This window comes from Lolium rigidum, chromosome 3 (assembly GCF_022539505.1).
Source record: "Lolium rigidum isolate FL_2022 chromosome 3, APGP_CSIRO_Lrig_0.1, whole genome shotgun sequence".
NCBI classification, from domain to species: domain Eukaryota; kingdom Viridiplantae; phylum Streptophyta; class Magnoliopsida; order Poales; family Poaceae; genus Lolium; species Lolium rigidum.
This window is the reverse complement of record NC_061510.1, coordinates 29,237,994-29,260,663: the sequence shown is the minus strand read 5'-3', so window position 1 is coordinate 29,260,663 and position 22,670 is coordinate 29,237,994. Positions and strand designations below refer to the sequence as shown.

General features: G+C 51.0%; 1 protein-coding gene across 1 annotated transcript; it reads right to left on the bottom strand.

The window, feature by feature from the left end:
• Nucleotides 1-3,425: 3,425 nt before the first annotated feature.
• LOC124694570 lies at nt 3,426-22,238 on the bottom strand. Its single transcript, XM_047227541.1, has 22 exons — nt 21,990-22,238; nt 21,821-21,884; nt 21,618-21,685; nt 20,122-20,187; nt 19,975-19,981; nt 18,445-18,758; nt 17,730-18,096; nt 17,557-17,639; nt 14,175-14,318; nt 13,825-14,098; nt 13,643-13,745; nt 13,417-13,547; nt 13,119-13,200; nt 12,892-13,024; nt 12,631-12,788; nt 12,029-12,524; nt 11,887-11,936; nt 11,775-11,804; nt 4,582-4,663; nt 4,339-4,454; nt 4,068-4,160; nt 3,426-3,882 (listed from the first exon to the last, which is right to left on the bottom strand). Exons 1-21 carry the CDS (start codon nt 22,236-22,238, stop codon nt 4,109-4,111), a joined length of 3,069 nt encoding a protein of 1,022 aa, XP_047083497.1. The 3' UTR covers nt 3,426-3,882; nt 4,068-4,108.
• Between the last annotated feature and the right edge of the window lie 432 nt (nt 22,239-22,670).

Below are 22,670 nucleotides of genomic sequence, written 5' to 3'. Positions count from 1 at the left end.
TATTTCACTTACCGTAGATTTACGGTTGCTACAGAATTTTTTTAAAAAAATTCACGATCCATCAAGGTATATTTACATTTCTCGGTCACTTCTGAAACACTTAAGACGGTGTCTTAATTCCCCAACATCCGGTGATTTCAGGGCTCCAACCTCAGTTCTGCAACTCACGAGTCACTAGGTACATTTTGAGAACCAATCCACAAAATCAGCTAATGTATCACTCGCTACATTTTGAGACCGACATACCTTCACAAAGCTAAGGGCATCTCCAACGCCGCGACCCATCCCGCGTCTGCGCGTCCGGATGGGTCCAAACGGATAAAACCGCGGCACAACGCGGTCATGCATTGCAAATGCGGATGGCCGCCGTGTCCGGGACGACCTAAACCTAGCCCAAATCTGGGGCAGGTTTGCGTGGCCGCGGATGGCACGCCCCGTCCTCGCGTGTCCGCCTGGTCGCGTGTCTGGCCCACTTATCGGTGCCCCAGTCATATTAAATGTGGATTGGGGAGCACGAGCTCGACCTTCCGCGCCGCCATGGCCCCGAAGCGAGAGTTTGAGCCGTCCGCCAACAACCACGAGGCCGGTAGCAGCCGGCGAACCACGCCAGCAACGTTCGCCATTGGGACGTCGGCTCCCATCCGCGACCGGATCTACGTCACCCTAGCGGTGGCACAGATGTTCTGGGAGGCCGGCGTCCCAATGTCGTGGGGCGACGTGCACCTCCCCCACTGCTGGCACCTGAGCCCAGATCGGATTCCGGTGCCGCCGATCCCGGTCTCCGGTCGCGCTCGTGTCGCGGCGATTCAGCGATGCCGCGCGCAGCTGCCGGCGGACCTCCGGGAGGACCCCTACGGCGACACAAGTCCCAACTGGGACTTGTGATTCGAGGTGGAGCATGATGCGCGCCGGGTCACGTAATTCACCTCGATGACGGCGAGGCCTTGCGCGCAGCCGCGCACGCCTGTTAGGCGGGCTGGCCGCCGCCCCGACAGCCTCTACATTGACGAGGCTGCGGCGGCGCCAGCGCAAGCGCCACAGGCCCAGTCCCAGGAGGAGGACGACCCCGAGCTGCAGGCCGCGATGGCGGCGTCCCGCGAGCTCAACGACCTAGATGAGCTGGCCAAATGGCCGCACCTCACCAAGGCGTTTCGTGCCTCCGCGCTGGAGGAGATGGCCAGGAAGGCCCAGGAGGACGTCGAGGCCGAGGCATAGGCGTTCCTCGCCATGGCGTGCCGGCAGGAGGAGGCCACGCACCAGGTCACGCTCCGGGAGGAGGAGGAGCGCCTGGCCACGCTGCGGCACGAGGCGGAGCTGCATGCCGCTGCGGCGGAGCAGCGACAGAAGGAGGCGACGCGGCTGGCACACATGCGCAGGCCGGCGAGCCCTCCGAACCCGCACTCCGCCTGGGAAAGGGCGTAGTTTACCCTGGCCGGAGTCCCCGGCGCCCTCCGGCGTGTCCAGCCGGAACAGCGCGTCGCCGCCGGGGGGCGTCATCCTCATCGACGGCGACGACGAAGAGTACTACTGGGAGTAGGATGGCGCACCGGCGGCCACAGCGTCCCAAACCCTGGACTAGGGTTTCCTCCTTTTTTTAGTTTAAAGCCCATATAAGTCTTTCTTTTGTGTAAAAATTCCCGGGCTAAGTTTAATGAACTCTAGTTTAAATTTAATTTGTTTTTGTTTTCCTTTTTTATATTTATTTTCTTTTTATTTTGATATTCGGGATGCGTCCCCGTGTTGGGGGCAGTACGCGACCCAAACGCATCGACGGCCAGATCCGCCTATCCGCGTGTCCGCGCAATCACCCAAATGATCTCATCCGAACTGGCCAACGTGTCTGGTTTGGATCGCCGCGTTGAAGATGCCCTAAGTCTGTAATCCCTGCTTGTCCGCACTTGTCACCATCCGCTCCAAGTACGCACGGTGACTCCTGACTCACATAGCAAGAGCAATGCTTTCCGTGCACACATATCTCCGCTTCGAGTGCCGACTTGCAGAATTGTAGAGAGAGACACACGGAGAAGATGATCCCTCCATCTGAATCTCGCTTGATCATACCTGCTCCCGCAGTTCCTTTCTGTTCTTAAAAAATTTCTGTCAACATTAAGTTTGAAACAACCCGCATCAGGTTTCCCCCACATCTTCTCTGGCGCTATCTGCACCCTTGCCACCGGCCCAGGATCAACTCTCTCCGACATTGCTGGCTGCTTACCTTTCAGGACTGCTTCCGGAGTGAACTCGATCACGGATATTACTCAAGGTTTGCATGTAGCTGCACATGAACGTCCTAGAGCCTTCACTAGACACAGTGGTTTCTCGCGTGTGATCTCGTTTCTGACGAACCATGTACGCCATGGAATGGAATCGTGAGGAGATAGCTGCAGCCTGCAGGTCTCATGGGTGTCGACAAGAGGAGCACTTATATCCATGCATGCTGTGAACTTGGCATCTGTCCCTGGCTATGGGTTGGCCACACCTGTTAGCAATAACTAGATGACCCGGTGCGCCCCGGCGCACAGGCAAAAGTGAGACGATAATGTAACCGTAAGTTTTAATGGGTTGATGTTTATGTAATTATCCAAGAATTCCGTAGGTATTTGAGAATCCTTAAACCTGTACAATCATTTTTTTAGGGGGAATAAAAACTTTCAAGCAATTGTACAAAAATAAGAGTTGCTTCCTTGAAGCAAAATCTGCATACGGCCAAGTAAACATCTCCCAACATTACGTACAAATACATGCACCCACCGGGCTATGTAGGGTACCCACGCACGTAGTGATGCACCCTTTCCACATGCATATCCAAGCAAAAGAACAAAGAAATTTATCTGGTACATCAATCTCTGGTATTTAGAAAGTGCATAGAGTTTCAGTATAAGCTACTTTAATTTTGCGCGGCACTGTAAATTAGCTTCTTGCTGAAGTACAACGGTCAATATAAATATTTTGATAGTAAGGAACGTACTAATTCCTTGTATTCTACAGACTTACTTTACTCTCATCTAATAGATATGAAAAAGAGAGAATGCATATAAAATGGCTCACCTGAACTTAAAGCTGCAATGCAATAAGGAACCAAACCTGTTTACATGGATCATTATATGATTCTAACATCCAAAGTAGTTGCTAACAATGCAAGAGTAACTACATCGGCTATCTTTCTAATTACCCAAAAGTTGAAAATCTGCAATACACCATTACATTCTATTTCAACTAAGGTCCATGAAATGATAAAGACAAAAAAATAGTCAGGATGATTCGTAGTTTCATTTTCCTCTTTAATTTAGTTGCGATAGATGAATAATGTCATAGGCAAAGCAAGAAAGTCATCAATATCAGCAGACCATACCTGTATTCATATGCAATGCACATCACAGGAAATAAACATTTAACGATAGCAACTCATGGCATGCCTGAAAGTCTGGACAATGATACATACCATAGAAAGGTTCATTTCATACTTTAGGCTTGCAGGATTGCAGGTTCTTCCCCTAACAGTACATAGGACATATTTACAAAAGGTTGCTTATAGAATAGCTCCTATGTACATACAGTATCACCAACATAAGCATGTAGATAGCTAGTACATCAGGTCGAAATAGCAGCAAGGAACATAGTTCAGCGGTACTCGGAGATATGGCTGCATAGGCATCACATTAGCTTAACAACATTGCATAGAACCCAAAGGGAACAACAAAATATGTCAAGGCGATGAGCCTAGCTCCCAAGCTCAATGATCTAGAAAGCAACACCGCTGGGTAGTAGCGGACATCGAGGCAAGGAGCAACACTAAAATACTAAACAGATCTTCAGGTTGTCCATGGCAGCCGAACTTCCAAGAGCAACCATGCACAATGACAGGACTTTACAGATGAAGACCTGATAGACAGATATAAGACGAGAGAACAAAGAGTATCAGCAAACATGTCAGGAAGATATGGAATCGAAGCTGCACTGTCCTTGAAAAATGGCATGGCATGCGACAAAGGGCCGGTGTAGATACAGAACAGCATGAATGCAAGGATAATAAATAGTATAGCGTCCACAAATAAACAGAACAATACCTTATCCAAAATCACCGTCTACAGCCATAGCAGACCGGTTACTACAACTTGGGTTTCTTGATCCCTCCACCTGGCTTGTTACCAGAGGCACCCCTAAGACAGTAAAATGGATGCATGGTAAGTAGTTTGCAGCACTAAACCGTAATATGCACACCAAACAGACACCATTCATAGCCATGCAGTCGAGCAATATGTACAACAGGCTAGCATAAGAAACAATACTTAATATTGTTATTACTGAAAACCCAGAACAAAAGGTGATGGGAAGCACCTTTTAGACTTTGGAAGCAGGACACCATCTTCTTTGAACCCAACAACAACACCCTTTGAAAGCACAACATTGTCTTCCTTGTCCTCAGCAGCAGCTGCAGCATCATCCACCAAGGCCTGCGTGAAAGGATGAGTAAGTTAGCAAACCCAAAAATCTAAACCAAAGATAGCAAGGGTGAGCAATTTGGCAGCAGGGCTAAAGCAAAACAAAAACAACACAAAATAATAAATGAGGGAAACCAACATCTGATACTTCTCCAATTGGAACACTATTGTCCACATCAGTATGTTCCTTATCTTTGGAAGGGCTTGCGAATAAAGAACGCCTCGGAGAGGCCACAATCACAGCTCAGGAAAACATGGAAGGCGAAGGCGACTCGCAAGGCGACGCGGACGGCGACCCGCGCGACGGCGCCCCCTCCCGACGGCCGGAGCTCTGCTCCCGGCCTTCCCCTGGAGGCGGCCTCGGCGGGCGGTTCTGGGCCCTTGCCCCCGGCTTCTCCGACGAGGAGGCGGTCAGCGAGGTAAGTACCTCTCCCCCCCCTTCCCCCTCCCCTCAGGTCGCTGAGACCTTTTCTTCCCCAACCTTGGGTGATTACCTGCGTGCGGCGGAGGAGCTCGGGGGCTCCCTCCGCTCCTCGCGGAGATCGGCGTTCGCGCCTGGCGGCCGCGGCTCCCGCTTCTCTTCCGGCGGCGGGCGCTCCACGAGCGGCGGCGGCGGCTTCCCGGCTTCTCGTCGGCCCGGTCGCGCCAAGGCTCGGGACGGCGCGCTCGCTGTCGGCGGCTGGGTCTCCAGGGCGTTGACCCGCGTCGCTCCTCCGCCGCCCCTGGCGCGGGCTCCGACGGCTTCCCTGCGGCGGCCGCTCGTCGAGGGTCCGGAGCTGGCGGCGCGTCCCGCGGCTCGGTGTGGCTGCGCGGGGGAGGAAGGGTTCCCCCCCCTGTGGACTGGGCCGGCTGATGGGCCGTGGCTGTCCCTGCCCCAGTCCCAGGCCCAGGAGGCTCCAGCACCTGCTGCTGAGGTGGCGGACACTTTTTTGGGCCTCCCTCAGGCTGGCCCAGACCTCCCTGGCCCACCGCCGCTCCCTCCCCAGCCCGGTTGGCTCTGGCTCAAAAAGGGCACCGCTTCCCTTTCGCTAGGGTTTCCTGCCTCTGCTCGAGACGTGCGCCGCCACTCTGCCAAGGCCCGCACGGTTCGCGTCACGCTCCCTCCCCCTCCTCTCACCCGTTCCTTTGCCCAAGTGACGGCGGCGCCGGCGGTGATGGACCGCCCGCAGGGAACCAACGGCGGCGCTAACGGGGGCCCCTCCAACCAAGCTCGGGGCGGGGGTGGTCGCCAGGCCGGCAACAAGCGGCGCCACCAAGACCGGCAGGCGGGGGGACAGGCCCGGGGCCAACCGCAGCAGGAGGCGGCGCTCCGCGCCCGCGCGCTGGCTGAGCAGGGCGCTCGTCGCCAGGGTGCGTCCGGCTCAAACCAGCCCAACCCGGCCCCGGCAGGCAACAACCCCGCTCCCCCACAGTGGTGGGTGGAGCGAGAACGCAAGCGGGCCGCTCGCCGTGCCCAGGAGGAGGCCGGCGCTGTTGCTGCCCCTCTCCCCGCTGCCCCTCCCCGTGGCCGGGCAGTGGAGATTGCCGCCGGTAAGCAGCCGGCGGCGGCGCCCAAGGGTGGTTCCGGGCAGGGGCCCAACCAGCCCGGCGGCGTGGCCAAGGATGCCGCTGCGGCCTCCCGTATGGAGTGCTTCAAGTGTGGCCGCAACGGACACTTCCAGGCCGAATGCCCCTACCCGCCAGTCTGCCTCCTGTGTGGTGTCGAGGGGCATTTCTCGGCGGCGTGCACCTCCAAGGGCCGCCAGCCCTCGCTCCGCGTCCTGGGACAGGCCGTGGCGGGAGAGAGTTTCTTCTCCCTCGACTTCGAGGAGGACGACGAGGAGGAAGAGCTCGTCTCCAACGGTGCCATCATCTCCTTTGGCGCCGTCTCTTTGTCGGCTAGGGAGCTGGACAGAGAGCTCCACCACCTGGTCGAGGCGGAGTGGGACTGGCAGGTTCAGGCCCTGCTTGGTCACTCCTTCGCGGTGACCTTCCCCTCTCGGGAGACGCTCCGGATGTCCACGCGCAGTGGCAAGCTGTACCTTCCTCTCAGTGGGACGGTCGCGGACATCCGGCTCGCGGACGCGGACCCTGCCCCCGCAGAGCAGCTGCAGGAGGTGTGGGTGCGGCTCTCTGGCGTCCCTCGGCGCATGAAGAGGGCGAACCGCCTGCTGGCCGGCATGGGGATGCTTGGCTGGCCGGTCGCTGTCGACGAGGATTCCCACAAGCGCCCGATGCCGGTCCGCATGCTTCTGGCCTGCCGCAACCCGGCCAAGCTCAAAGGCACTGTTCAGCTCTTCCACAAGAAGTGGGGCTACAACATTGGGGTGGCGGTGGAGGCGCCGGCGGGGCCGTCCGGTGGCCCTTCCCCCCCGGCCGCTCATAAGCCGGGAGACGACGACGATGATGAGGATGTGGACGACCTCAGCCCGTCCGAGGGCGAGTGGGACGACCTCGGCGCGCAGGATGCCGCGCGGAAGGACGACGCGCCGCCGGCGGCCCAGCCGCCTGCCCCGGCCCCGGCCCCTGCCCCGCAGGCGCCGTCGGACGATGTCGGCGGGAGCGCTGCTCCTGGCCTGGACGCCCCTGGGGATGGGGCCCTCGACCGCTCGCCGGCCGGGCTGGCCTCCCTGGACCAGTACGGGTCTAACCTCCCTCGGAAAGGGGCCTGGCCGGTCTCCCTGGCCACCTTGGAGCGGCGGGCCACCCCCGTCCTCATGGAGGTCGACGTGCCAGCGGACTCTGCTCCGTTGGTTTCGTCGGTGCTGCTGGAGACGGACTCCGACTCGGAGGGTTCCCCGTCCAAGAACATGGACTCGGAGGCGGACGCGGAGGACGGCGACGAGATGCTGGAGGACGTCGACGACTCGGAGCGCGCCCCCCTTGACCGGCCTGCTGCTGGTGGTGTCCCGCGCCGCCGCCGCACCAGGACTGTCGCCGCTGGCCCCGCTCGCAAGAGCGCCCGCCTGGGTGGTCCGGCCGCGGCCACGACGGTGCTGCAGCGCGCCCAGGAGAGGACGGCGTCGAAGAACCTTGAAGGTAATCCAAAACCCCCCCTCCTCCCTCCCTACTCTAGCGCAGTTCTCTGCTCTCCTGCTCTGTCGGACGCCCACCTTGAGGTGGTGGCCCATGACTCAGGACTTGCGTTTACGCTGGAATCCGGGACGTCTTCGGAGACCCTCTCGCTCATCCGAGCTAAAGAGGAGGCACAAGCCGCGTTGGCCCATGCTGCTTTCTGCAGGGATCGGGCCTTGGCCGAGGCGGCCGAGGTCCCGCCTGTTGGGCCCTTGGTGGTGGGACCTGCCACGGCTCAGGCGTCAGTTGGGGCTGGGGCCCCTCCTGCCCCGCCTTCTCCCATGACCACTAGGAGGAGAGCGGCCAGTACCTCGGTGGCATCCCGTCGCGGACGGAGACCGTCGCAGGTTCCTTGATGCGGGCCGGCATCTGGAACCTTCGTGGCTTTGGCGCTCCTGGGCGGAAATCGCAGATCCGTGAGCTGCTGACTCGCGAGCAGCTTGACTTTGCGGGCTTCCAGGAGACGATCAAAGCTCAGTTCACCACCGCGGATCTTCTGGGCATTGATCCGCGAGGCCGTTTCGCTTGGGGCGATGTTCCGGCTAGGGGACGCTCAGGGGGGATGCTCCTCGGCGTTAATGAAGATTCTTTCGAGGTCCTAGGGTGGACTAAGGGGACTTTCTTCATTCGGGCCGACGTGCGTCAGCTGGACAACAATGCCAAGTGGGCCTTCTTTGTTGTTTACGGCCCAGCTGACCACCGTCGCACTCAGGAGTTCTTGGGAGAGCTCACTCTTGCGGTTGAAGCTTGCGACCTTCCCCTCGTGGTGGGTGGCGACTTCAACCTCATCCGCGGGGCGGAGGACAAGAACAACCGCCACATTGATCGGCCTAGGGTGCATCGTTTCAACGACCGCATTGCCAATCTTGCCCTCCGAGAAGTCCGCAGGGCGGCGCTCGATACACCCGGACCAACAAGCAGCCGAACCCCGTCGGATGCGTCCTTGATAGAGTTTTCATTTCCCCGGACCGGGAAATACTCTTCCCCTCTCGCTCCTTGGTGGCGGAGACCATTATTGGTTCCGATCATGCCCCGCCGATCTTGAGCTCGGGGAGGACCTCAAGAAGCGCAGCCCTCGCTTCTTCTTCGAGCGAGCCCGGCTTGAGAGACCGGACTTTGTGGAGCTGGTCTCCGACAAGTGGCGCTCCTTGGAGGGGGCCGTGGGCGCCCCGCTCGACCCTATCGATGCCTGGCAGCAGATCTCCGCGGGGATTCGCCAGTTCCTGAGAGGCTGGGGAGCCAACCTTGGGAAAGAGGGGCGTGACCTCAAGGACTCCCTCCTTGCCCAGATCCAGCGCTTAGACGCTCTGGCAGACACCTCGGGCCTAGACGATGATGGTTGGGCCCTGCGCTATCACCTTGAGGGCGAGCTCACCCACCTTGCCCGGACCCAGGAGGAATACTGGAGACAGAGGAGCCGTCTGAACTGGCTGCTCAAGGGTGACGCCAACACGGCCTTCTTCCACGCGATGGCCAATGGCCGGAGGCGGAAATGCACGATCTCGAGACTCGTCTCCGAAGGAGGAGTCATCTCGGACCCTCATGCCCTCCAGGACCATATCTACACCTTCTACCGCAACCTGATGGGTGCGGTAGGGGAGACCCGTGTTTTCTCCCTTGCCAATACCCTTTGGGACCAGACGGGCCGGGTCTCTGAGGAGGAGAACGACGGGCTTATGCTGTCCTTCACCGGGGAGGAGTTGGACAAGGTGCTCGCTAGCATGCGAGTTGAGACGGCCCCTGGGCCTGATGGTTGGCCGGTTATCTTCTTCAAGAAGTTCTGGGCCCTCACCAAACCCCACATCCTCGCCATTTTGAATGGCTTTGCCTTGGGGCGCGTTGACATTGCGAGGCTAAACTTTGGAGTCCTCTCGTTGATTCCTAAAGTCCAGGGTGCTGACGACATTCGGCAGTTTCGGCCCATTGCTCTCATTAATGTGATCTTTAAATTCGTAGCCAAAGCCTACGCGATTCGTGTTTCCCCTATTGCTCACCGCATCATCAGTCGCGCGCAATCCGCCTTTATTAAAGGCCGACACATCCTTGAAGGGATAGTTTCTCTTCAGGAGATCATCCATGAGACCAAGTCTAGGAAACTTAGGGGAGTTTTCCTTAAGCTTGATTTCGAGAAGGCGTTTGACCGAGTCAACTGGCAATTCCTTCGTGAAGTCCTTCTTAGGAAAGGCTTTGACCCGGGCTGGGTCCATCGCGCCATGAGTCTGGTCTCGGGGGGCCAGACGGCGATCACGGTCAACGGGGAAGTTGGGAATTACTTCCGTAACGGCCGCGGCGTCCGCCAGGGGGATCCTCTCTCCCCTCTCCTTTTTGACTTTGCGGTTGAGGCCCTTGCTGCCATCCTTCAGGCAGCCTCGAGGGCTGGGCACATTGCAGGGTTGGTCCCGCACCTTGTGGAGGGCGGCATCACCCATCTGCAATATGCAGATGATACGGTCATCATGCTCCAACCAGATGCGCTTGGCCTTGCGAACCTCAAGTTCCTTCTTCTCTGTTTTGAGAACATGTCCGGTCTTCGCATTAACTTCCACAAGAGTGAGGTCATGGTGTTGGGGTCCACTAACCTCGAGCACGAAACTATTGCCAACTTGCTCAACTGCAAGAAGGGCTCCTTCCCCTTCACCTACCTGGGGCTCCCCATTTCCGACCGCGCCATTAAGGCATCGGACTGGGATCCTCTTACCTCTAGGGTGGGTCGGAGAGCGGACCCATGGATGGGGAAATTCATGTCCTCCGCGGCACGCTTGACTCTTATCAATGCCTGCCTCTCCAATCTTCCTCTCCACGCAATGGGGGTGTACCTCCTGGGCGAGGGCGTCCACGCTGCGTTCAGGAAACACCGGGCTAGATTCTTCTGGGAAGCCAATGGCCCGAGGCGCAAATACCACTGGGTCAGTTGGGAAGCGCTCTGCAAACCAAAGTCCTTGGGGGGACTAGGTATTATCGACACCAGGCTCATGAACATCTGTCTCATGACCAAATGGATTTGGAAGCTCTATGCCGGGGAGCAAGGGCGTGGGCCGAGATCCTCAGGAACAAATATCTCGGGACCGGGGACCTCCCGGTGGACTCCCACCATTCGGGCTCCCACTCCGGAACGCCATCCAAAAGATTAAGTCTGTGTTTCGCCTGGGAGCGCGACACAAGGTGCGTAATGGATCCTCCACCCTCTTCTGGAGTGACTGGTGGCAAGGGTCGGGACCCTTATGCTCCCGGTTCCACGCACTCTTCTCTATCGCCGCGGACCCGCAGATCACGGTCTCCAGATGCTTCGGTACGTTCGGTGGGATCCCAACCTTTCGCCAAAGTCTGGGACCTCCGGCCCGCATTGAGCTCGCGCTCCTCCTGTCGGAGACTGCTGGGACGCAGCTCTCTGATGGCCCGGACATCATCTCCTGGGCCCTTGAACCCTCTGGCAAATTCTCTGTCAAGTCCTTATATAGGAGGCTGTGTCAGGGGACGCCGCGTAAGCACTTCAGTGTCATCTGGAAGGTTGCGGTGCCCATGAAAATTCGCATCTTCATCTGGCAACTCCTTCGGAACCGCCTTCCCTCGAATGATAATATCCGCCGTAGAAGGGGCCCATCGTCGGGGCGTTGCGCCCTTTGTTCGGAACTGGAAGACACCGCCCACATTTTCTTCCTCTGCCCGCTGGCAAGATTCATGTGGAGCGCAGTTCGGGAACTGCTCGGGTGCACTTGGAACCCTACTTGCTTCGCGGAGCTGTATCGGCTCCTGGATGATCTCGTTGGTCAAACGAAAAGGGTTCTCTGGATTTGCTGTTCGGCCCTGTGCTGGGGGCTCTGGAACATTAGGAACAAGTTTTCTATTGAAGGGATTTTCCCTTCACAGCCTGCTGACGCCTTATACAAAATGCTGATGTACCTTCAGGTGTGGAAGCCAGTGGCTAGGCGGCAGGACCGCGAGGCGTTGGAGTTGGCGATCGGGAGGCTTCGCTCACTCCACGCCAACATTCGGGACCGGCCGGCGTGAGGACCTTCGTCGGTGGACCGTGTCGAGCTAGTTTCTCTTCTTTCTTCACATTGTTATCCCTTGTATCGGACTAGTTCGTTGTGCATGTTGAGAGGCCTCGTCGGGGCGACTCCTCTCGTATGTGCCGTGGATGCTTTGCTCGGTTAGGAGCATGTTTGCACTGTTGTCTGTTGTGGTTGGATGTCTTTTGTACTCTGCCGGTGTGTGGCTTCATTAATTTAAAGCCGGGCTCATCTTGAGCCTTCCGTCTAAAAAAAAAATAAAGAACGCCTCACGCCACGCATGGGAGCAGATGAATTGCTACAAGAATACAGTAAAGAGTTGATGGAAGAACAAATCAAGCAAGGGTCACACAGAATAATAGTGGTGGCATTAATGGTACCTTTTAGCTGGAGTTGCAGGGCTAAGCCTAGCAGTAGGCGGGGCTCGAGCCTATGTTCCAAAAAAACATATCAGCATTTACAAAAGAAAAATAATTCACGAAAAAAGGTCCAATAGACATCAAACAGGTCCATAGAATGTACATGCGCCACATGCGAACCATATCCAACACGAAAGGCTTGATTGTGAGGTGAACCACTCGCATGAGGTGCATGCAGCCCAGGCGACATAACTGGGCCCAAAGGTGGAGTTCTCGTGCCCGATCCACTGGCTGATGATGGAAGCGCAGTAGAAACCAAACCAGAGTTAAAACTAAGAGGCGGCAAGTCGGGCTTGTATGTCTCTATAATCCTGCAGACCTGGAAAGCAAGGGGCTCGTCGACATTGTTGCCTGTCTTCCACTTTTTGGATATGCTGACCAAAAGTTTATACTTTTGGCTAACAAGCCGAGAAATCTCTGCTGGAATACCAGTGTCATGCCTAGCAACTGCAACTATCTCATCGACTGTGGAATGACCTGGGTACCTCTGATGCATCAAGGTCATCAGATGCTTGCCTACAGCTGCTACTCCAACCCTATCAAACATTACAAACTCAGCCCCACCCGTGGCATCAGATGCAAAGAACGAAACGCAGTACCTACAAATGAAGATCCAAATAACAATTAGGCACATAGCATGCAGAATGCAAGGTTAAGATCCAACAGATTGTATGAAAGCTGCAGAGAAAATACACAATCACTTACGCTAGATCAGCCTTAACAGAGCCGCAGGCTTCGCCCGAGCAATGGAACTGGTAGCCATCATGCTTAGCAGACTTGTGGCATAGTTTACATGAAGCAAACCACCATCGCTGATCAGCAGTAATGAAGTCAACAACAACACTGCAGATAAACCTCTTTTCCTGTAGGCAAGTAGGCAACATATATAGAAGCCAGAATGAGGATCACGGTGAGTTGTAAAATAACTCAAACGTAATATTGTACTCAGAAATAGAATGGACTAACCATATCTACAAAAGGGTCAACATCATTGAGTTCTTTCATAGTCATCTCAACAGGTTCTGCATAGACACGCGCTGGAATGGCATCTGACACCGTGGGGACATAGGCAGACAGAGGAGTAAACTGCTCTCCAAGGCTGCAGGAAGGAATAAACCAAGTCTAAAAACGAAGCCGATAGACGGGGGAGGGGGACCGAGAACAACAAACAAGTGTAACATACAAAAACATACCCTTTACGAAATGAGTTAATATCAGGTATGTCCTCATCAATATACCAGCGACAAGCAGAGCTACCACTTAACCCCGTGACACCTGCATCCAAACCACACAACAATGAATAAAAAATAAGCAAGCACAGAATCTGAACCGAGCAGAACAAGTATGTAAGAATTACATAAAGGAAGAATTACACTAAAGGAAGAATTACATGAGTGCAAGAAAGGAAGCAAGTAGATGGATGGTATACATAAAGGAAGAATTACACTAAAAACATAAGAAGCGTAAAGAAACGAGCAGCATTGCAATTACCTCGATGGTTCTTAGTCAATGTTCCCACGAAGATACCAATGACTGGTTCCTTATCACCCATTGCACGAACCAAGTCTGCATCAAATTCAACCGCTCGGTCACCCCAGAGAACAAGCCTCAGCTCGGCACCCCTGCAGACCCACATGCAGGAATTAAATGAGACACAGAAACCATAAATATTGAGAAGACATATAAAGAAAAATAGGTAGCGGAGGCTAACACTCACAACAGGTTCGTCAGTACAATTGTTCTCGTGTTAGAAGCTTCTGTCTGGTACAGAGATTGAACAGGGACAACGTCTGAAACATGCGAGATTTTGCCAATAACATCTGCAACGGAATAAACCAAATATGAGGAAGTAAACAGCGAAGCCGGGTGGCAGTAATCTAGGCTACAAATAGAACCAACCGACGAAGCGTGTAGGACGTCCACTGGGATCTGGGAGTTCATCAAATGCAGTCAAACTGTACGTGCAGAATGGGTAATTAACCTCCAACCCAGGCCTCTCCTCAACAGTAGTGTATTTTGTGAACTGAACCATGAAAGGACTCTCCACAGGCCTAAAAGATGTCCTGGACGCGTTACAGAAGAATTTCCTTATAACGAAAACCTTTCCCTCCTGCAACACATCCTTGAGGCGCTCAGCAGTGGTTGGAGGGAGCTGGCCATACATATGAGTTCCCTGAAGAAAAGATAGAAGGTAAATAACATGTATAGAAAGGAGCGAGGAAGGAAGAATGGGGTGGTATAGGACCAACATCTGTATCAAGCAGAACCAGGTCAGTGTGCTTAATAGCGCCCTCATCAGTCCCTCCACGATAGTGCCACATGCGAGAAACAAGAACGCAGATAGTCCAGTGATGGCTATCCTTGTGAATCTCCCTAAGCGGGTTAATCGCCATCTGGAACAAAACAACAAGAACATCTAAACCAGGGGAAAAACACCAAATAAAGTAAAAGCAACCAAGGAACAACACAGAGCAAGATAATAGGAATCTGCATAGGAAGTGAACCGCAAATTGACTGGCATCACCTCGGAGAAAATGAAGACAGTGGCTCACGTAGACAAGCGCAAAGACCAAAATCACAGAACCCAACAGAATAACGTGCACATCCATAGACAAAACACAACACCCACCCGAGTTACCCGAGTTGCACAAATAACACTAACAAGTATCCGAGGTAATTAGGTCTGCAAAGGTAACCAAGCAATCAAAAGCCTGCGGTATGCTATACCTGGGGTGACTAAGTTATAAGAAGAAGCTCAAAATCCTACGCTAAACCAAAACATATAATAAGTAATTAACATAGGATGCACAATCATTTGCCTACAAGGGCCTGGAAAATTTCCGAGAACACAATATTCCTGGTTTCAGAACCACATGTTCCATCTTCGTTCTGAACCAATATTCATAGAGCCTTTTTCGAGGTCACACGTGAGACCGCCACATAAAACTGACCATGAGTGAACACATGCGACTTCAGATATAAACCAACAGCTTCAAGAGTCTGGCCTTGGCTTTTATTAATAGTCATGGCATAGTAAATTCTAATAGGAAATTGGCGTCGATGCAAAGTAAATGGCCACTTTGGATCTCTAGCTGTGAGACATATTCTTGGTATATAAACAATATCTCCAATATTAGAACCAGTCATCACAATGGCCTCAATGACTTTTTCAGCAAGCCTAGAAACAATAAGACGTGTACCATTGCATAAACCTGCTGCTTGACATATATTTCTAAGAAGCATGATGGGAACACCTCTTTTAAGCACAAGTCTATGGTAAGGAAAGTTGTTTACTTTGATAGTATTTAAAACCTCTACAGGGTAGAAGATATCTATGTTGCGTATTCCATCAGCCGAGTTTCCTGTCGTGTCACAACTAAGGTACTCTCTTTCCTCGCCAGGCACCATCGAAAGAACATGTTCGTTGACATCCTCAGCTATTTCATTGGTGGGTGTTAAGATAGCTCTTTCTTTTAAATAGTTAGGATCAGAGTACCTTCTTAGGAAATCTACATACACAGAGTCAACAATAGCAGTAACCTTATCACCATCTGTATGCACTAAATGTTCGCTAGGAATTGTGATCCAAGTTGGTTCAGATTCGCCTTGCCGTGCCACAGCAGGGACTTTCCCATCACCAATACTGAGCACCCAAGCAGCAAAATTTGCTGCCTCATCCTGCACATTAGTATCCATGCTCTGAACGGCCAAACGCATATTAATAGTAAGATGAAGAACTACAATATCGCGCCATAGAGGAGAATTAGTAATGGCAGCATCTATAACCTGGGAGCGTGTTCCACCTTCGATAACGGGTAAGATTTGCCTGAGGTCACCACCCAAGACTACTATTTTACCACCAAATGGCACATTAGCTAAAGAAGCATCATTGGTAGATAAAACATCACGCAAAGTTCGGTCCAGCGCCTCAAAGCATTTCCTGTGTGTCATTAAAGCTTCATCCCAAATAATAAGAGAGGCAGACTCAATCAAAGTGGAAAGCATAGTAGACTTCCTAATGTCACAGACCCCATTATTGTCAAGATCAATAGGAATTTTAAATCTAGAATGAGCTGTCCTACCACCAGGCAATAAAAGAGAGGCAACACCAGAAGATGCAACAGTTAAAACTATCCTTTTGTATCCCCTAAGATATGCAACCAAAGCGTTCCAAAGAAAGGTCTTCCCAGTACCACCATGTCCAGACACAAAGAATAGCCCAGGTTTATCCTCTCTCACTCGATCGACAATAGCTATGAAAGCTTTTTCTTGATCTTTATTAAATTTCTTTTGCATAGCCTCGGCGGTTTTAATAAGTGATTCACAGTCTTGTGAAAGCTCGTCACTTATCATGCTATTTTCACATGGACCAGCATCATACACAGACTTTAAAGGCAAAGAATGATCCAAAATGTTACAACCATTCCTAGCGAAAAGAACAGACAACTTATCTAGCAACATGTTCCTCAGCTCATCATCAGGAACAACATAGGAAGAATCATTCAGAGAACACCGTATTTTATACTGGATGTCTTCAGCCAAATAAGTCCAATATTTTTCAAAGAAGCCATTTTCATCAAGCACACTGCAATAAATAATCATAGTAACAAACAACTGACGCAGTTGATTTCCCATACCCCATGTCAACGCATCATCGAAAGCACAGTACAATTCGCTGTCATCACCTAACAGGCCCCTAGCAGCACAAGCATCTTTAAATGATTCGTGCACAACACCATTGTAAGTCCTAACATCAGCATAAGACCTTGCACCTTTGACAAGCATTAACAACATTCTAAGATAATAAAGCTCACCAAGAGAGGGGTGCACAAAGTATATTCTACCAATTTTGGATTTCCCTTTTCTTTTGACCCATTTTTTTTGTTCCGCCACCCATGACCATTTTGTGGGGAAATCACAATATGTTAAAGTTCGGGCACTTCTATATCTAGCATTAGCAACAAACCACTGAGTCAGCGTAGTTTTCTGTAGCAGGGTATTATCAACAAGTGCAGGAAGGTTAGTCTTTGCGCGGAAACGCACAACCTGTTTATCAAGCAAGTGAACGGCGAGTCTTTCTACGGAAGGCTGCTTGCTATGTATATCGTACCCATAACCTCTCCAAAATGAATCATAAGCACATATGTAACGGCACTCTCGATATTCCTGAATTTCATCTACGCCATCCTCTGGATCACCGGAATTTCGAATCCTTTCAAATAGAGTCTTTGCATAATCAGGGCCCTTAGTAACATACTTGTACAAATATTTTATGACGTGTGTCTTGTTACACCACTCAACATTTAAATGAGCCTGATACTTTTTCAGTAAAGCCATATTATAAGGAACAACATGCCTATTGTCAAGCCTGGCCTTTTTTTTCATGATAAAACGGCCGTTGTTTCGACGCCTATAAACAGGGAAACCAAATTCATCAATAGATGTTTCGTCCTGAAATGTTTTAGGGAATTTCTTCGAACAAACCCCATCTTTCATGCAAGGACACTTAGGATGATCCTCCACGCATGGACCATGCATCATAAATTCAGCAACAAGGGCATACCCAAGTGGATCTTCCACAGGGTCAGGTATCTCAGCGCAGACAAAAGAGTCAATTAAAGCAGGGCTTACCTCACCTCGATTTTCCTTGTCTTGCCAAACGAGTATATGTGCGTGAGGTAGCCCCCTTTTCTGGAACTCTACGGTGTGCAACACTGAAAACAAAACAGTTGATAAACACTAAACAAACAGTTCAAGAGCAGAACACACAAAACAAACACACAAGCAACAAAGGACTAAATTACCTGCAGTAACTTTCCCAAACGCTCTCCCCGCCCTAATATCACATAGATATTCATCAAGCTTCATGTGGTAGACCCTAACAGTAATATCAGCTCTGTTATGTGGTTTTTGGCCAGGCTCAGGAAGAAGAGCCTCTGTGATTTCAGGCCATTTTGGGTTACATGTGAAGGTGGTAAAAATATCCGGACAACCATGAACACGCGCAATGGCCACCGCATCTTGAAAATTTTCAATCATATAACGGCGGCCGCCAGTAAAAGAAGAAGGCAGGATATTTTTTTTACCTATCTCGCTTCCATCCATATGACCTGCTCCAACCGCATCTACAAGTCCTTGCAGACTCTCAGACCTCAAATCATCGTTGCTTAACTGAATAAAGTGCAGCCGGGATTCATCTATACATGCACGTGAGTCTACGATAGCTTGATCAGACAATAGCCCGCACGATAAATAGGGGTTATGCTGGCCTTCTTTATAGTGAGAGCAGAAACAATAAAACTCCTGCATGGTCATATTTTGCCTTTTTTTTGGGTCCAAAGCGGCAGCCCCAATGTACTTAACCCCCAGATGAAACCCACGCTCGCCATAAGGAAATAGCAAAGGATACTGTAGAGACATGTAAGCAGGGTGCAAAGAAGATATACGCTTCAAATCATCTCCCCTACCACGGATTATTATATCACGTTTAGGAGTCTCCAATGTTAATTCACCCACTACCAAGCACGCAAGCTCATCCGTGGAAGGTAGATTAAATTGAGGCCCATCTGTTAAACCAGGAGCAACTATACGAATGGAAACATTAGCAAACTCATTTTCTGCTAAAACTTGCTTAGCCATGCGAAACTTCTTCACAAGAGAATTATGCGTATCAAGCATGACCTCAAGCCCCTTAACAATGGCCTTGTCTAAGGTGCCCTCAATTTTATCATCCTTGCTTAAAGCCTGAATTCTATTATCAACTTCATCTCCTCCATGATATATATATAACTCTGCAAATTTTGGAGCATTCCCTGGCTGAGGCAAAAGTGATCCTATCCGATGACAAACACTACCAGATATTTTAAAAATGTTTGGACCTCCACCATTATTTTCCGACCGATCAATAGTACATCCCATGGAAGTAAACGCAAATAAACAGTTGTACTGGCGTATCTTTTCAATAAAAGCTTTACTCTGTGGGGGGCCATCAAAATTAATAAGCTCACGAAGAAACTCGGGTGGATCCTTGAAAGGTTCAACAAAGACCTTTCCACCTTTGCAGCAATTGTTGTAGACAACTCGTCTCTCCGTGATCGCAGACAGAGACTTCACCCTCTCTTGAAACCAAAAGCTCGCCTTACACCGACCACACATATAGGCTGGTCCTCCATAAAAAGACCTATCTGCATACCCAGCTAACAAATTTCGTAGTCTCAGAACCAGATGTATGATAACAACCTAAACGATGCTACACACATCACAAATCACACTGGACACGCTTTACCTTTTAAGATGTCGGTCTCCTCCACCGAGAACTCAACCCACGAAGGCTCTAAAGGAGAAATAAAGGGAGCATCTGTAGCAAGCACGCGCGTACAAAATCTTATATGGCGAAGAAGTGGACAAGAAGCTTAACAAACGAGGAGTAGAAACAAACAAGATAATAACCTGGAATTCGGCCACGCATCCTATCATGTATGATCTTGCGCCTTTTTCGATTTCTAGCAGTAACCTTTGAGGTAAGAACGGGGAAAAACCCATCCCCTATAGTAATAAAGTTCAAAGCATATATCCAAACACATCAGCAGGCTAGGGTAAAACCAAAGGAGGATAATACTACTCAAAACAAAATAGAGGAAACCATACATTTTCTCTTGGGGAGCCCTGCGTAAATAAACCCAGCGGGTGGATGCACCAAAGGGGCTAAAGGGGCTTTGTGACTTTTACTTCTAGACACACCGGTAGCAGGAAGCACTCTAGGTTTTTTGGGACGAGCAACACGTGGGCCGACCATGACGATGGTCACAACACATTGGTACAAAGGAGTCCACGAAGAAAGCAGGGACACATAGAGACACCACTGGTAACAAAAGAAGGGTTAGAATCCGAAACAGAGAGACACACCTTGTTTAAAAAAATCCACGTGATGACAAAACCAAAGAAGAAAAGCTAACTCACCCAAAACAACATTTTTTTTGAAAGTACAGAAGAAAGGAGAAGCTAAGCAGCAAGGAACAAAATAGAAGAAAGTAAAAAACGATGAACTACCTCTGACCTACAAATAGCAAGGAAGATAACAATTAAACAAAAATACACAACAATCAGACCTCTTCCGCAGCATAAAAACAAAGGTGTGTGTACAACCAAGGAGGCATAAAGTAAGCACAAAAGCATTGCAAATACTGAGGAACGCACCTTGACAGCAGCAGTGACCACAACACGGTCCAAGCACGAGGTCGTGAAATCCTTAGACACCAGGATCTGCAACAATATAAAAAAAGCAAGCATGCTCCAGTAAGAAAGCATTGCGTTGTAGACAAAGAAACGATTTGAAGTTATACAATAACTGGAGCAATATACAATTACTGGAGCTGCTGCTGTTGTTAAGAGTTTTTGCAAGTGACTTCAAACAGAAAAGTATTGCAGATACAGGCATAAAAGAAGCTATATGTTGAAACAGCTGGTGGAAGCAAACAGTAACATCAATGTTGTTTGACAATATCTATTGCGACTTCAGTGTAATGGAAATTAATATAAAATTGGAGAATAAGAAAAGAAACAATTAGGGTGCATGCCTAATCCTGCTCCCTTGGTTGTTGATTGTTTTCATACGTGTGCTAAAAATAGATAAAATAGTTGGCATCGAAACAGCCCAGTAGAAACAGAATAAAATCAATGAGTAATTCTGAAGCCTCATGTAAAGACATGGAGGTTCTGCAACTATTATGGTCACTGCAGGGAGTGGTGTCACAAGGCAACATGACATTCCTTCACCGTGGCGTAAAGGCTAAAATACTTCTACTACATAGGTTCCAGCTTCACTCTCAAATAAACAATCCAGCTTCTCTAGATATCCAATTCTTATAGCATAAAGAATACCCTGGCATATAATAGGCACAATCGACATTACATAGGATGCAGGAAGAAACCTAGACAGTAGCAGCGACAGTACCACAGTCCAAGCACCAGACCACCAATTCCCTAGCCACAGTCATGCAACAATATAAACCAAGCACATATGGTACACTAAGAAAGCGGCCGAAGCTAATATTCTCGCGAACGGTTATCAACATTAATGATGAAGAAAGTAAGTAGAGGTATTCACTTCGGTATTCTGGACAGCAAGTAAGAGGTAATCACTTCGGGACTTTGGGTAGTAACTAAGCATCATAATTCCCTGCTTGCTTTCATGTGTACCAACTGTAGTAGTAAATATCTTACTACTTGGATTTTTTAAGTACTAACCTACTCAGGAAACCCATTTCAATCATGCATTCAAGATCTGTCACAGTTCATCTAAGAGGACCTGGAGTGGTTGCTTTATAAAAAAACTGCACTCCAAAACGATATGGCATTGTATTGGATCGTTCTTTCTTTCCTAGCATGATGTAACTATGGTTCTTATTTGTTTGAGGTACAGTCTAGATCTGCAGTCAAGCTTTCTTTCTTGGGCTCATTGCTGAACAGCAGATGACCACTACCATTGCACAGGCAACACATTCCAGAACAACAGCAGAATGCAAAGGTTCTTAAGTTTCAGACTATAGCAGGTATATATTCTTGAAAGAAAATGCTCCAGTTTCCTTGAAATAAGCAATTGGTCGTACAATCTGAGCACTCACCTAGGGCTGAAAAGAAGCTGCAACACAGCTTAGCCCTCCACTGTTTCTACTTTGAAACGGCCTGAAAACCTGAGCACTCAGCTTAGCTCTCCACCGTTTCTGCTTTGAAACGGCTTGAACTCTGAAACCTCTCCTCCCTGAAGCGAGAAAACCAAGCAAATCAACATAAGAAGAAAATACAACAATGGTCCAAGGGAAAATCTTGCGGCCGGCACTCAGCGGCAGAAATCTCACGAACAAAGGAACAGCAGGCAAGAGGACAATGCATGTACCTTTTTTGCAACCGAGGAAGATTGGAGAGGAAGCAATCAATGAAGCAACGGGGGAACAAACAACCTGGAAAAACAAAGGAACGAGCAGAAATTAGCAGCGAGGAATTTCGTCGAACACGTGAAGCGCAAGGAGAGGACAACTTCAACCTCAACCATACACGCCGGCGACCTGAAGCTCCATCTGCAGTGGATCAAACCAATGAAGAGCCAAATCGCAGAGCGTGCAGAGGCGGCGAGGAGGGACGAGCGAGAGAAGAGGCGGGCGAGGAGGGACGAGTGAGAGAGAAGAGGGGTAAAAGGAGCTGGAGGCGACATGGGCAGGTATGGCTCGTCCCGTCGTCCGACCGGGCAGGGACTTCATGCGGCAGGAACCCAGGCGGAAGCCCACCATCGCGCTGCACAACGGGCCCCACGACATGCTGGCCCAGCTCCAGAGAAGAGAGAACAAGAGGGCAGGCGTACGCATAGCAAAGAGAGGAGGAGGCCACCAAAGTCCACGCCCCTGTAGACGCACGTCTCCCACGTCGCGCCTGCTTGCCCGCAGCTGTAATTTCGGGCCTGAAGGAGAGGCAAGATCGCGACGACACCGAACGGCCGTTCCTGCGCCCGACAAACTGGCCCCGCACGAAGCCGTCCCCACCTGTCATCGACGCAAGGGAAAGCAGCCGAGGTGAAAAAATGTTTGACAACATCTAACGGCCAGGGTAGATCGCGGGAGTGAAAAATCGCTGTGCAATGGTCGACGGACGAGCAGGATCAAATCCCCCCCTCAGAGGCCCTGGGAGGCCGAGTTGCCCAGGCACATTTGTAGGAGTAATCACGTCCGACGCCGGCACGGTGTCATGTGCCG